Source organism: Curcuma longa, chromosome 20 (genome assembly GCF_044706935.1).
Source record: "Curcuma longa cultivar G26 ecotype Majalengka, Jawa Barat chromosome 20, ITB_CL_G26_1.1, whole genome shotgun sequence".
Classification (NCBI taxonomy): domain Eukaryota; kingdom Viridiplantae; phylum Streptophyta; class Magnoliopsida; order Zingiberales; family Zingiberaceae; genus Curcuma; species Curcuma longa.
The window spans coordinates 6,849,146-6,863,554 of record NC_133880.1 but is presented as its reverse complement, the minus strand read 5'-3'; the positions used below and the strand labels follow the sequence as shown (position 1 = coordinate 6,863,554).

The following is a 14,409-nucleotide window of genomic DNA, read 5'->3' as shown; positions in this document are numbered from 1 at the left end:
ACAACGTGGGCATAAATGATAGGTAAACAACTTAAATAAATTCACACCTTTTTTATTTTTGATTTTTTGATATTTTTAAAATTTTAAACTTTTTTACAAAAATAAAATAGAAATAATAATCATGAAAAACACCTTTGAAAGTTAGGATTAAAGGTCAAAATTTTTCAAATTGTTCCAAACTATCGGTTCCAAACCATGATCAGATCTAGATGGTGATCCTCTTCTAATGAGCATGATACAGTTGGCTTATTTAGTGGATTGTTATTAGAAAGAGGAAATGCTTAGCTTGCTTAACTTGAAAAACAGAAAACATATTACAACACCAGATCTAACTTGTGCAATCGAAGTCCAAAAGGACCAACCATAAGTGGAATTTGTGAATGGAAGGTGAATCGGTTGCTATAATTGAGGTATGCCCTCTTGTGCCAAAACATCTGCAACAATAGGACTTGCAGAGAAGAAAGAGCTTTCCATTTCCTGACCAATAAATGAGTTAGCAAGTGGTCCTCTTCTGTCAGTGCTAGCTCCTATTCAAGATTCAAAGACATGGCAATCTGGTTTGCTTTTGATTTCCCAAGAAAGCCAAACAATTTCTGGAATCATCACTGAAGTCAATCTAGTTTGCTTTTGATTTCCCAAGAAAGCTAAACAATTTCTGTCATCATCATTGAAGGCCCCTGCGAGTACAGAAACTTGTGCAAAACATTGCATCAGTTAACAGAAAAAGAATTCTTGACAGTTGTGGCCATAATCAAAGAAATCAAAGTGGTACCATCTGTTCAGTTGTAATGTTTCAGGAGGCTGCAGTGTTCAACTTGTTTCCACATAGCAATGGAAACTTCATCTTCGGGGTTACCTTTCAATAATGGAGAAAATACAGGACGACCAGTGGTGAAGCAATAGCTGCTCAGGTATATAACTAGAAAAGATTTAATGAAATTTAACTCTTTTAGTTGAAAACACACGATCAATAATATTCAACTGATTGACATGTTGAAGCCATTGATCTTCATTCACAAGAATGTCAAAAATAATGGTAGTAGTAGTAAATTTCTTCTTCCTAAACTGACTCCCGATCAATTAAGTGGAATAATTTGCCTCAGGAGGGAAAGGGCTGCTACTATGTGAGTATCTAGATAATTGGAAATGTTTCTTCCTTGCAGAATCTCCGGACATGAACAGATTATTGTCTTCTAAGCAATCTGATCAGATATAAATACAAAGTCACTCAGCTGTTCAGATCTGTGTTGGCTTTGAGGGCCATGGGAAAATTTTGGCAAATCCATTGCAATTCAACAGCCACTATGAACTAACTATCACTGTGAATTATCAATTTAGATCTGAGGGGATGGGGCTGGTTCAATTGTCTCCTCGAGTGAAAAGAAAGGCTCAGAGGCATCAGCGAGTGCTGAAAGTGTGTGTAAGACAGAATTTGTATCATCCAAGTAATAGCGAGCCTTGCTTGGCTTCTGGCCAACAGTGCAACCAAACATTAACGCATTAGAAGCTACCATATCCTTTGCTACTACACCAGCAATGCCTTCAAACATGTCCTCATCGGACCTGTCATCCCCAATGCACAACACAAAATCGGCTGGTCTTCCCTTTGCAGCCATTGACGACAGAATTTTCTCTGCTACTAGGCCTTTGCTAACTCCCTGTAACAGCAACAGCAGCACGATGAAACAGAAAAATGCTAACAATGCAAGATTTTCAGAAAATTGATTCAACAGTAATTTGCAACAGCAAATAACAGTATGTAAGATACAACGAAGCCTTAGGATTGAAAATCATTTATAAGAGAACTTTAACTACTAATGATAGATCAGTTGTTTCAGAACAAATGACACAGCACAGGGCATGATGCATCTGAGATTAGTGATGATTACAAGCTTAGTACAGTATGGAAGCATACCTGAGGTTTAACTTCAACAATAAACTTGCCACTCTTCACAGTGACAGGTTCATTTGTAAGTACACTCTCTAAATGATCCAGCATTTCCTTTGCCTGGGCAGACCCAAAGCCAGGCTCTGCATCCCTATGATGCCAAACTAAAGCGCTTTCTTTGGTTTCAATAGCAGATCCATCAGTAGACTCTGTATACAGTTTCATCACTGGTTCAGCAATCTGCATCCATGAAAAATCCATGGCCTGGCTATGGGTTTCCCATCCTTCATGTTGAGTCCACCTGCATATATTGAGATGACACAAGCATATTAATATATGAATGTGTTTATTCTTCCACTTATTAAACAGCATACCTAGAAACAATGTAGAACATTAGAGACTATGCACATCAGTAATTATGAGATTGCATTAGCGTGTATTAGAAAGGCGATAGCTTGCTTTGGGTAATTACTGGTGATCATGAATGTTTGGACTATGTAAAGCAGCATTTGAAGATATCAGATAACAATTTATTAAGACAACTTAAATCCAGCTCAACTGCAAATTGACATGCACAATTGTTTGAATTAAAGAAAAAATGGCTTGTTGTATTCAGTACATACTATATGTGCACTATATACTTAGTGTAGAACCTTTTGTGCATTGTTTCAACACATAACTTACCATGCTGTATGTAACTTTTTTCTTTTTCATATGTTTTCCTCACTTACTAAGCAGGCAAATGCCAATGATCTCTCTTCATATGCATTCTCCAAGTATAATATAAATTTACGTAGTTCACGGTCAATGGTTCCTCATCATGAAACGGCATGAAACAACAAAAGAAATGACTAAATCTGTTAGACTATTATGCAGTAATTGAGCATGTTCCATATACTGAATGATGAAATTTCTACAATTTGTTAGGTCTCACTTCTAATTGGCATGTTCCTAGATGCTTTTTTTTTAATTGAATGTAAAATATCATAAACCAAGAAGAGAGTACCTGATGAAGTATCCATGTTCAGATGCAATTCCAAGTTTCTCACATGGTGAAAACCAATCATTTAGACTCTGCCGGCCTCTTCCACTGACAATAAAAACTACATTCTTCTTATCTTCACAAAGAGCATTGATTATCCTAAGAACTTCTGGGTTAGGCTTTTTGTTGATGGATGTTTGTGGCACCAACGTTCCATCATAATCCAGTAAGATAGCCCTACTCTTAGAATTTGTATAAGCTGAGACAATTTGTTCCGCATCAAGCTTTCTAAAATTGGGATCCATCGCAACCACCCTGAATCCAAATCCAAGACCAACTCCCCAACTGCTCCTCCTGAAATGGTCCTTGCAGGTTCTCTCCAAGTCCTGCATGAAGCTCCTTGACCAATAAGCGACGTCATGAGTTTTGACATAACGGTAGTGTTTCTCATGTCGCAATTGTTTCTCCCCATCAGAAAGTGAGATAGCCTCATTCATTGCTTCCCCAGTGGTCTCTATATTCCAAGGGTTGACTCGAATCGCACCACTAAGAGAGGGAGAGCAACCAATGAATTCTGAGACCACCAGCATGCTCTTGTTTGGGTCATTTGCCACTGAATCATTGGAGTCAAATGCCCCTTGTCTGCAAACAATGTACTCATAGGGAGTCAAGTTCATGCCGTCCCTAACAGCAGTGACTATAACACACTCCGCAATAGTATAGTAAGCGATCTTCTCAACCGCCGACATGGGTCGCTCGATGAGAACCACTGGGCTGTACCCTTCATGACCGAAGGTCGCATTGATCCTTTGACAACTCTCCTCAATCTCGTCCTGGATCTCTTTCAGATCCTTTCCTTGGGCCCTTGCTGGATTGGCAATTTGGACAAGGACTGCTCTCCCCTGCCACTTGGGGTGAAGTTTTAGCAAGTGCTCAAAAGCAAGCAGTTTGAGGTTGATCCCTTTGAATAAGTCCATGTCGTCAACGCCGAGGAGAACGGTTTTTCCGTCGAACTGCTGGCGAAGCTCGTTTACCCGCCACTCCTTGTCGGGGAGGTGGAGCATGGACTGAAGCTGGCTCATGTGGATGCCGACGGGTAAAATCTTGATCCCGATGGTGCGACCAAAGTAGTCCAGTCCGATGTAGCCGCGCTTGGATTGGTATTCGATGCCAAGCATGCGGCTGCAGCAGGAGAGGAAGTGGCGGGCGTAGTCAAATGTGTGGAAGCCGATGAGGTCGCAGTTGAGGAGGGCTTTGAGGATCTCCTCGCGAAAGGGGAGGGTGCGGTAGATCTCAGAGGAAGGGAACGGGACGTGGAGGAAGAAGCCCATCCGGAGGCGGTTGAAGCGGCGGCGGAGAAAAGTTGGGAGGGCCATGAGGTGGTAGTCGTGGATCCACACGTAGTCGTCTTCCGGGTTGATCACCTCGATCACCTTATCGGAGAAGAGCTTGTTGGCGAGGACGTATGCCTCCCACAAGGACCGATCGAAGCGACCGCCACGGGAGGAGGAGGAGGCGGAGAAGGGGAGCATGTAGTGGAAGAGCTGCCAGAGGCGGCGCTTGCAGAATCCATGGTAGAAGCGGTCATACAGATCCGGAGGGAGGAAGGCCGGCACGCACTTGAACCGATCGAGTAGCGTCTGTGCCACATCGTCCTGCTCGTGAACCTCCACGTCGACTTGCAGGGAGCCAACGTAGAGCACCTCCATGTCTTCCGGGAGCCCGTCCTTGAGCTGGAGAAGAAGGGAGTCCTCGTCCCAGGAGAAGCTCCACCCGCGGCCGTCCTGACGGCGGCGAGCCCGCACCGGGAGTTGGTTGGCCACGATGATGATCCGCTCCTGCGCCTGCGAGGACTGCACGTCGGAGGCCACGCTGCTCGCCCGCTCCTCCTCTTCCTGCAGATCCGCCAGCGCACACGGCACCGTCATCACCCTAGACATCCGCCGCAACCCTCGCGCTCCTCCTCCTCCGCCGCCGCCGCCGCCAAGACTCAGCGCCTCAAAGTTCCCCGAGGCCAAATCGAGAAGGTTGGTGTACGATCTGGACATCATCTTGGCTTTCCACCGCTTCTTTTCCTGCGCAGAGCTCAGATCAGAAGCGAGAAGCCCTAGAAGACAATGGAGGAGGAATCAAAGACCGCCATGGATGCCCCCACCCTGGTTGATGAATTGGATAATGAGGGAGTTGAACTTTCGGTCATTTTTTTACATGCCCCTCATGTTTAACAGATATTTTAAAATACTGCTCATGTTTTGTGAAAAGTACAAATCCCCCTCATCTCTATTCGGAGATGGACAATCCGGCTCTTGGCAACATAATTGAGTTAATTACGACGGAGTATATTTGTAGAAGAAGACAAGAATTTGAATCTTGACAAAGCCGAACAATACTCTCCTCCATCGTGACCAACTGTAGTTTTTCGATTTACCTCTTCACAGATGGTCGTAGGACCGATTGTGTGAGACCACTGGGGTGGCAGATTACACCTTTTACAAAAGGAGATGGACAATCCGATCTCATAGTTTGGCCACTAGATAAGTTTGAAAAGTATAAATGAATCCTAATATCACAGTTCAATATCACTAATAGATTTCCTGAAATCTATGTCCCCGAAATATAGCTGAGTTGATTACGATGGAGTAGAGTTGTAAAAAAGGACAATGGTTTGAATCTCGATGAAATCGAAATAATACCTTTCTCTATCGTGATTAATTGTAATTTTTTGATTTACCTTTTTATAGATAGTAATGAAATCGATCATGCGTGGGACGCATTCAAAAATACTCAATGTGATATTTAAATCCTCATTATTACATGTCCCATCATTGAAAAGGCAAAGAAACAAAGAGAAGCTATGCAAATATCAACTTGCCTTTGCTTAGATGAGAATGTGACCTTGGAAAAAAAGAATATTCAACATTGTGTTTGGGGATTTCTTTTTCAAATCACACTAAATAGATCGCAATCTTTCAAAAGATAGATGGGATGGGAATATAACAAATTAGGGTTGTGGATCGGATTGGTCTTGTTTGTTCGGATAAGATTATGACCCATGCATTTGGAAAATCAATGAGAATTGTGTGGTGTTTGTAGTGTAGTGTGGTGTAGTCTAGGGTTGTTGGTGATCAACCTAGGGAACCTTGTCTCCTCTATGGAATTTTGTTGGAAATTTTGTTCCTCTACGGAAACAACATGACTTGTAATGAATTTTCTTATTATATTCAAAAATATCAATTACTTTTATTTTTTTGTAAAAAAAATTCTCATCTCTCCTTCTCCTGAGAACAACCAACCGGATCGTATAGTATTCAAACAAGAGTGTCACTCATGTCAAAAATGGAGGCACAAACATATTTTGAATTGATCCCTAACCATATGGAAAGTTACATGCTACATGATCCAAAAATACTTCAAAAGGATACAATACATACAATGGGGAGAAAGCTATAAGTTGCCTCCTGAACAAGGAGGCAAGCAACATAACGAATCAAGAACTAAATCGATTCTATCATACATGACTACTATGAGTTCTAATTCAGTTCTTCCCTACTGAAGTCAGATTACCAATCTTTACCACAAGGTGATCGATGTTTTTCCAGTTCCAACATGTGCTTTGTTGTTCTCGCAGCTTTTCTGCACTTGGTTTGCGATCTGAATCTCTTCCTTTAGACTGGATTTGCTGCGTATCAGAAGAAGAACCTGGAACCTCAGTAAGAAATTGTTCCCAAAATCCATCATTTGCTCCAGTGTGCACTGTCGATGCTGCCGCCGATGTATTTTGATTTCTCGGTGAGTAGACTTCTGTTGCAGTTGGTTCTGAGTTCGTATCTGTAGAAACTTTGGTTTGTGAATCTGTTTGAGTTTTGCATTTTGTTATATCTGAAAATGGATGAATATCTACCACTTTGGCTGAAGAAGGTTGAACATCAGGCAATAGAGCACGCAGATGTTTGTTGGTCTTCACTGTCGATACACTCGTCTCGGTGGCAATTACATCCAATGGAAAAGGAACAATACTGTCATAGAACATGTCTTCGAATGCTTGATCAACAGCACCTCTGAAAATATTCTCCAATGAATTCAAGGGTGACTCCATTTCCTCAAAAGCTCCCATGTCAATTGTGTGCAATGAAACCATTTGTGGACTCTCTGTGGCAATGTGCTGCAAAGCTAAATTTTGATCTCCTGCCGAGTCCCAATCCTCTTCCAAAAACACTATTTTTGGCAATCTCCTCTTCTTGTTCCTCTGAAGCTCCGCGAGGAACTGGGGTTCTTGCATGACTCGTTTCAAGCAGGCAACTAAACTACCTTGTCTATTTTCCATAGACTGAAGTCTGTCCTCCAAGGACTGTATTTGCTGCTCGATTCCATTGTAATGGTAGGTGTGCATCTGAAGCTCATTCAGAAGTATAAGCTTTTCTTGCTTGAGCTTCTCGATCTCCTCTTTGAGCTCCTGTCTCTCAGCTTCTGCTAATGGTGATGGACCAGAGGGGTTGGAATGACTATGAACTGGTTTGCGCCTGTATATGTTTCTCAGAAGGTGTCTCTGCCCTCGAACAAAATCCTCATTCGCGAACTCCCACCGGTCAGGATCTATCTTTCGGAAACCCTGGAGGATACATAAGAAACAAATTAACTTGATTTATTGAATCACTAGAAGATCATTTAGTGCATAAGAAGCAGTTATCTATATCTTCTTCATTTATATATACCCTGTGATGTCCAACAATTGATTGTGCCACTGTAATCTGAAAGCTTAAACTGTCAGTAAAAGATCTTTCTACCCTCAACTCGGAATAAACTTCGACATTTCTCGATCTTGATCTGAACTTCCCTTATGTCAAAGGAGAAAACCATACAGCTTAATCACTTACATAGAAAATAAAGGGCTTGAGCTTATAAATTTGATTTGAACATTCAAATACCTCAACAAAGAGCTTAAAAAATTCCAACTTGCTAAAGAATAGGGCTTTTCGGTTAGGAGGGGACAACGAGCATAAAGAAAGTTGTTGAACTCGAAAGATTAATTTTCTAGGGATTCTAATATACCCTGTGATGTCCAACTTTGTGCCAGTCACTTACATAGGTATTGAGCTGCCTCACAAAGCTGGAGAAGTTATTGTGCTTGAAATACTTGGGCAGCAAATCCCTCACAAAAGAAGTTATCCGGCGGGCACCACACGACGAAGCTCGCATCGGAGGCGCTCCATGAGACAATGGAGTCCGTCCAAGGATCGTCCACCATGTCGTAGGTTTTAAGGAGGAAAGGGGGAGGGGAATTCGAGCTCCCTTGGGCGCCCTCCATTCATCACCAGCTACCAAGAACCAACTGAAATTTAGGGTTAATCAGCTCCGACACTGCTCTTCGTGAAATCGACAAAGTTCCTCGAATCTAACAAAGAAACCGTGATCAGAGCGCGAAAGGAGCGATCTTTCCGTTGGTTTCAGATGACAAACAAGGAAAGCTAGGGCTTTTAGGTTAGGAGGGGACAACGAAACCGACGAGGAAGATGAAGCAGAGGAATAAAGATCCTCATTTGATCGAAACCTTGCTATGCATATTTATATGCACTCTGTTTAAGCGATAAGAAATTAAAATAATTTCCAATAATAAATAATAAATTTAATTATGAGAAATTGAAATGCATTTTTAAAATTTATTTAATTAGTTAATAACTGATTTATTTATTCATTTTAAAAGTTTATTTATTTTTTTATAAGTTTGATAAAAAAAATTTTATTTAATAAATATACTTTTTAATTTTTAAAAAATATTATTTATAAATAATGTTTATGATCGATTTATAATCTTTCAAACTTAAATATATATTAAAATTTATTTATTTGATTTAATTGTATTGTATATATTAAATAATTCATTTATATCCCTAATTATTCCTCTACAAAATTTTATTTTTTAATCACTAAATTAAATTAAATTTAATTTAGAAATCCGTAAGCATGGTCGTCACACAACGCGATGAATAACGGTGCATGATCTAGAAGTTCAAACTTTTCAACGATAAAATTAAGTCTTTTTAATTAACTAATCTTCTAAGCTATCATTTTTCATTAATAACATTAATATTTTTTTAAAAACTAACACATAAATCTTTCCGAATAAGTAGTGAATTAATTTATAAAATAATATATTTATATAAAATTTTATCTTAAAATTAAAAAGAAAAGAAAAAATGAGTGGTATAAGCCACGATTTCGTGTTTAAGAAATATGCCATTAAGATTATTCATTTTTGTAGATTTTATTTTTTATTTATTTAAATAATTTTTTTAATACAAAGCGTGTTGAAAATTGAAATCAAACGATTTAATATATATATTTTTAAAATATCTAATTTTAGTTTTAGGTGATTTTTAAAATGCCCTTCCCACGCTATCTATCAACTTTCAAAAATATCCTCGATCTTTAATTAATATTAATATACACCTTCAAATAATTCCTCTATTAATAAATAAATGGTTTATATGATAATTCAGGAGATAAATTAGGTATTTATTTTGACAATAAAATAAAAGAATATTAGCGGTGCTTTGATAAACCTAATAAATATTGGAGTCATTTTGAAAAATTAACTTTTTTTTTATTTTTCCTCTACTTTTTTTAATTCATAAATTGGAGTCCAACTAACTATGGAATTGGAAAATTCCTCTCTTGTCCATATTTTCCCCGACAACATTAATGACTTTCTTCATCTCCATGTGAATTATAAGACCATTTTTTAATATTAATTTCTTTCTTATCTTAATTGAAAATTCAACATCATCAATCTTCCTACGAAGATAATACATGGAAAAGGGTGAGCTCCTAGAAGATTAATTGTTTATCCAAATTAATTTACCACTTTATTATTTATTTTATTAAAAAATAATATTGCATACATACAACATGCATTATCTTGGCTTACGTATGCCCTTATGTCATAAGGAAAATTATTTAGAGTTTATATAAACTTGGGGAAAAAGTAAAGAAGAAGAAAAAAATAACAATTTTGTCTAAGTAAACGAAGTCCTCTAAGTAAACTAAGTCCATATCGATAAAAGAGAATAAAATTCAAGAATAAGCAATGGTGTAATAAATTTATATTATCATTATTATAAATTAGATTATTATGCATAAATTAGTTGATTGTTATTTTAAATGCACCATCATCAAGTTCCATTTCAGAAGAGGTCACTTATGGAAAAGATAAAATTCATCATTTCAGTAGTCCCATATGATTGATCCTACGATGATTTTAAAAAAAATAAATTAAAAAGTTACAGTTGATAAGATAGAAATGGATATAAAAAAGGTCACAAACTACTCTTAATGAAGAGTTTACAAAACATTCAAACATATTTTTCAAAGTTATTTTTATATATTTAAAAATTTAAAAATTTATCTTTTTATCCAAATTGTCCATATTGTTACTTTACATGATAAGAAAATATCGTGACACATATGTGTCATGTCATTATTTTATTAGGGCATCCACAATGCTGCCGAATATTTTGTCCAAATATTTATGATCCCCACATCCATATCATCAATCAAATATCTCTTTCCTCAAATATCTCAACTTTCACAATCAAATATACCACAAATCAAATATTTATGGGCCCCACCTATTATCCCTATCTCACTTTCAAATATTATAATTAAATATCACAATCAATTATTATATTATTTTTTAAAATAAAATAATTGAAAATCACTGGGCAAAAGGTGATTTCCAATCTCCTCACAAATATCCCCTCCAATATGGGATATTTGATATGTGGGGATATTTGAACAAATATCCACATCAAATACCCCCTATTGGAGATGCCCTTAGTTAGGGATGAGTATTCGGTTAAAACCGAACCGAATCGAACCGAACCGAATAAACCGAAAATTGAATAAACCGAATTTTTTGACCAAACCGAACCGACCGAATTTTTTGATAATAACTGAATAAACCGAACCGATTAAATATCGGTTAATTCGAATTAACCAATTTTTTCTAACACAAATAGCTTAATTCGATTATGGACATGGAAATATACCTGTAATATGTGGCGCGGTGGCTGTAGACTTGAGGAGAGACTCGAGTCTCGAGAGAAAAGACAGAAGAGGCGGTGGCTGTAGACTGAGATTTGACTCGAGTCTCGGTGGTTGTAGAATGAGGTTTTAGGTTTAGGGTAAGTCGGCGGCGACTGGCGAGCACAGGCGGGATCGAGCGGCCGGCGAGAGAGGGGATCAGGCGAGTGGGAGTGTGGGGCGCGAAAAGACAAAAGAGGCCAAGACTGGGACACGAATCGCATGAGGTCGCGAGGAGAATCACGACTCACGACGGCGCTGAGGAGCGAGAATGAGGGGAAGAACCGAAGAGGAAAGTTGGAGAGTCACGGCGGTCTAACGAAGCTGCGGTCTATGGAGAGTCGTGGCGGAGAACTCGCGACAGTGAGGGAATCGCAATGAAGAGGCAAGGTCTGCCGTCTGCGGGAGCGGGAGGGAATCGCGAGTGAGGCGAAACTGCAAAAGGGTAGGATTTTTTTTACTGCGGGTTCGGACTTGTGCCGTAGTTATTCGGTTTATTCTGGTAAACCAAATAAGAACTTTAAAAATCAAACCCGAACTGATTAAACGAAAAATCTAATTTTTTTATTAAATAAAACTGAAATTCTGAAAAAACTAAATCGAATTAAAAATTCAGTTCGATTTGATCGACTTATTCGGTTTAATCGAAATTTTGTTCAGTCCTATCCTTAGTTGAAAGAAATAAAGGGTATTTTAGTGATTTTGGAAAATAAAGGGTGTTTTTAAAAATCTAAGGTAATCTTTAGTGGCCAAATTGAAACTTTCCCGCACCGGCGATTTCCTGCCTTTCTCCGCCTCGTCCCTTTCTCCTCGTCAGCTCCCCGACTGACACCAATGGACGAGGCCCCAGCTGAGGCGGCGAAGGAGGTGTACTCCGTGTGGGCTTTACCGCCGGGGGACGTGCGTGACCGGATCAAGCGTATCATGGCCGCCCTCCGCTCCGAGTTCGGAGGCCCCGCGTTCGAGCCCCACATCACCGTCGTCGGCGCCATCTCCCTCGCGCCCGACGACGCTCTCCACCGATTCCGATCCGCCTGCGCCGCACTCTCCCGTTACCCTGCCCGTGTCTCCACCGCTGCCGCCGGCACCTTCTTCCTCTTCATTGATCCGTCCCCCGAGGCACGTCCTTAACACCCTCCTTTTCAACAGATGTCTCCTCAAAACCCTAACTTGATTCTTTCCTCTGCTGGTTATCGGCAAGGTGATCGAGACCAAATCCCACGCCTGCGCCCACTTCGGATACGAAAATTCGATGCGTAAGCTTAGCGATTTCACTCAAAGCTAGTTGTTTCACTTGAGATCGTTCGGCTTTTGATTACCCTCTGGATCGCAGCGTATACTCCGCATTTGAGTCTCTTGTACGCGGATTTGCCGGACGAGGTGAAGGAGAAGGCTCGGCAGCGGGTGGAAGAGCTGGACAAGGAGATCGCCGGTGTCACCTTCGAGGTCGTGGCGCTCGCGCTCTACAAGACGGACCCCGAAGACAAGACCTTGGAATCGTGGGAGCCAGTGGAGGTCTACCAGCTGCCTCCAAATCCCAAGTAAACTCCCTCAACCCACTCCACTAATAACCTAGTCCTTAACATGCTTACAATCTGCTCGACCAATGGTCACAGTGAACTGCAATAAGCTTATGAATAGTTCTTGCTACGCTTCTACCCAATTTAGTTACTTTCTTGTTGCTGAATCTGCTATCAACTATTCAACAATGGCAATGTTTCTTATGAATTTGCAAGCCATGAATAAATGCATTTGGGTGACAAATACTGAACAGATTTGTTGTATGGATAAGTAATATAATATAATAGCTTATGCCTAAGTGCCGCAAAGAAAGAGTTTAGTTTAACATTCTTTTGCATGAAAGCACTAACTAGAAATTCATTAAACAAATAGCTTATCCCTCTTCTGCTTCTGGTCATAGAAAGGTGTCTACACTAACAGCTTACGGGTAAGTTTTTTTTGATTGATGCTTCATTGCTTCTTTTTGATTGATGCTTCTTTTTTTTTCAATCGTTGAATTGATTGATTTCTTTCTGGGTAAGCATTCGACCAGTATATCTGGTATTTTGTTTTTAATAATGTCATTTTTGCTAGTTCTCTTTTCCTTTTTTCATGATGGGAGATAACCTCCAAAATGAGAGCCATTGTTGATGTTCTACATTCTTTTTTAACTTCTACATGCCCATTATGCTATGCAATACCAATTCGATAGGAGCAATCCATAACTAGTACAAAAGATACAGTCAAAGACCTTTACCGGTCAAGCTTCTGGCAACATTTCACATAAAAGAAAGTTGTGAGCCAATGCCAGCTGGAAATATAATGGATTGGGACTTCCACTCTGCCAATCTCCAATGCTGCTTTTTTAATCTTCATTGTCTTCCAACTAAGTGAGAATTTGTTTCTTTTCATTTTCAAGAGTTCAGGAAGCTCCCAAGAGACAAGTGTAAGTTAGAATTGTTATAACAGAAGAAAGTTCATGACCCTTAGTAATCTTATCCAGCACCTGAAGATGAATAGCAGGTTATTGAGAGGAATGTAAAGTATCTTAAGATACTAGGTGACAAGAAGGCGAGAAGCTGAGGAAGAAGAGGAAAACATTAGGAAGTTTGATAAAGCCGAGTGCAAGTTTTGAATCTTACTAAGGTAACCAAGCTTGAGAAACTGATGCTAGTCGAGGATATGTTGATATGCTATGGCCAGTTAACTTTGCTGTGTTATCCATTCCCCAAAGAGAAATAGTGAGTCTTGAGAGGAAAAATATAGCATCTTAGAACAAATATTAGGGAGGAGAAGAGGAAACGTGGATTCACATAGTACCACTTTTCGAACAACTGAATTTTCAATTGTGGAGGTCGGTTGCTAGACGAATTGTTGCAAGCACTTTCGGATTTACTTGACGGACTAACCGGGGCAGGTTGTTCACTTACAGGATTAGTTAGGTCGGTAAGAGTTTGGATACATGAATTATAAAAAAAAAAGACAGAATTTATATATATAGTAAATATCTAAATAGTTAAGATAAATATAATTTCAATAAAGATTATTACAATCTTAAAAAAATGTTAGTGAAGATAGCTAGTGAAGATTAGATCGAAACATGTGCCACATTTAAATATTATATATGTTTAACATTTAAATTTTAGATTAAGTAATCCTTGTGAAGCCAAAAGATTAAGTAGTAGCTGCTCAGATTTGGTTGGGTTGGTAGCCCTTAATTAATTGATGATTACCAAATATGCTCGTCTTGTTCTTTGACATTAAGGGGAAAAAAAGGTACACTGATTTTTTTATATATATTTTTAAAATATATTTTTGTCTCTATGTAATTTATTAAATTAATAAATAAGATCCATATAATGGAACACAATTAGTGACACTTTGTTTGGATACAAGACTTAAAGTCTTCTTCTTCAAGAGTATGATTCGAAGGTGGAAAGAGTATGATTCAAGAGTTCAA

The 14,409-nt window shown here is 39.1% G+C and overlaps 2 protein-coding genes and 1 pseudogene across 2 annotated transcripts; 1 reads left to right on the top strand and 2 right to left on the bottom strand.

Annotated features, from left to right (window-relative positions):
- Positions 1-916: 916 nt before the first annotated feature.
- On the bottom strand, positions 917-5,027 carry LOC141813186 (putative alpha,alpha-trehalose-phosphate synthase [UDP-forming] 7). Its single transcript, XM_074701103.1, has 3 exons — positions 2,895-5,027; positions 1,916-2,189; positions 917-1,658 (listed from the first exon to the last, which is right to left on the bottom strand). Exons 1-3 carry the CDS (start codon positions 4,919-4,921, stop codon positions 1,335-1,337), a joined length of 2,625 nt encoding a protein of 874 aa, XP_074557204.1. The 5' UTR covers positions 4,922-5,027; the 3' UTR covers positions 917-1,334.
- A 1,187-nt stretch (positions 5,028-6,214) lies between these two features.
- On the bottom strand, positions 6,215-8,374 carry LOC141813832 (heat stress transcription factor A-4b-like; annotated as a pseudogene).
- Positions 8,375-11,733: 3,359 nt separating this feature from the next.
- On the top strand, positions 11,734-12,704 carry LOC141813833 (cyclic phosphodiesterase-like). Its single transcript, XM_074701822.1, has 3 exons — positions 11,734-12,068; positions 12,151-12,205; positions 12,283-12,704. Exons 1-3 carry the CDS (start codon positions 11,784-11,786, stop codon positions 12,492-12,494), a joined length of 552 nt encoding a protein of 183 aa, XP_074557923.1. The 5' UTR covers positions 11,734-11,783; the 3' UTR covers positions 12,495-12,704.
- The last annotated feature ends 1,705 nt before the right edge of the window (positions 12,705-14,409 follow it).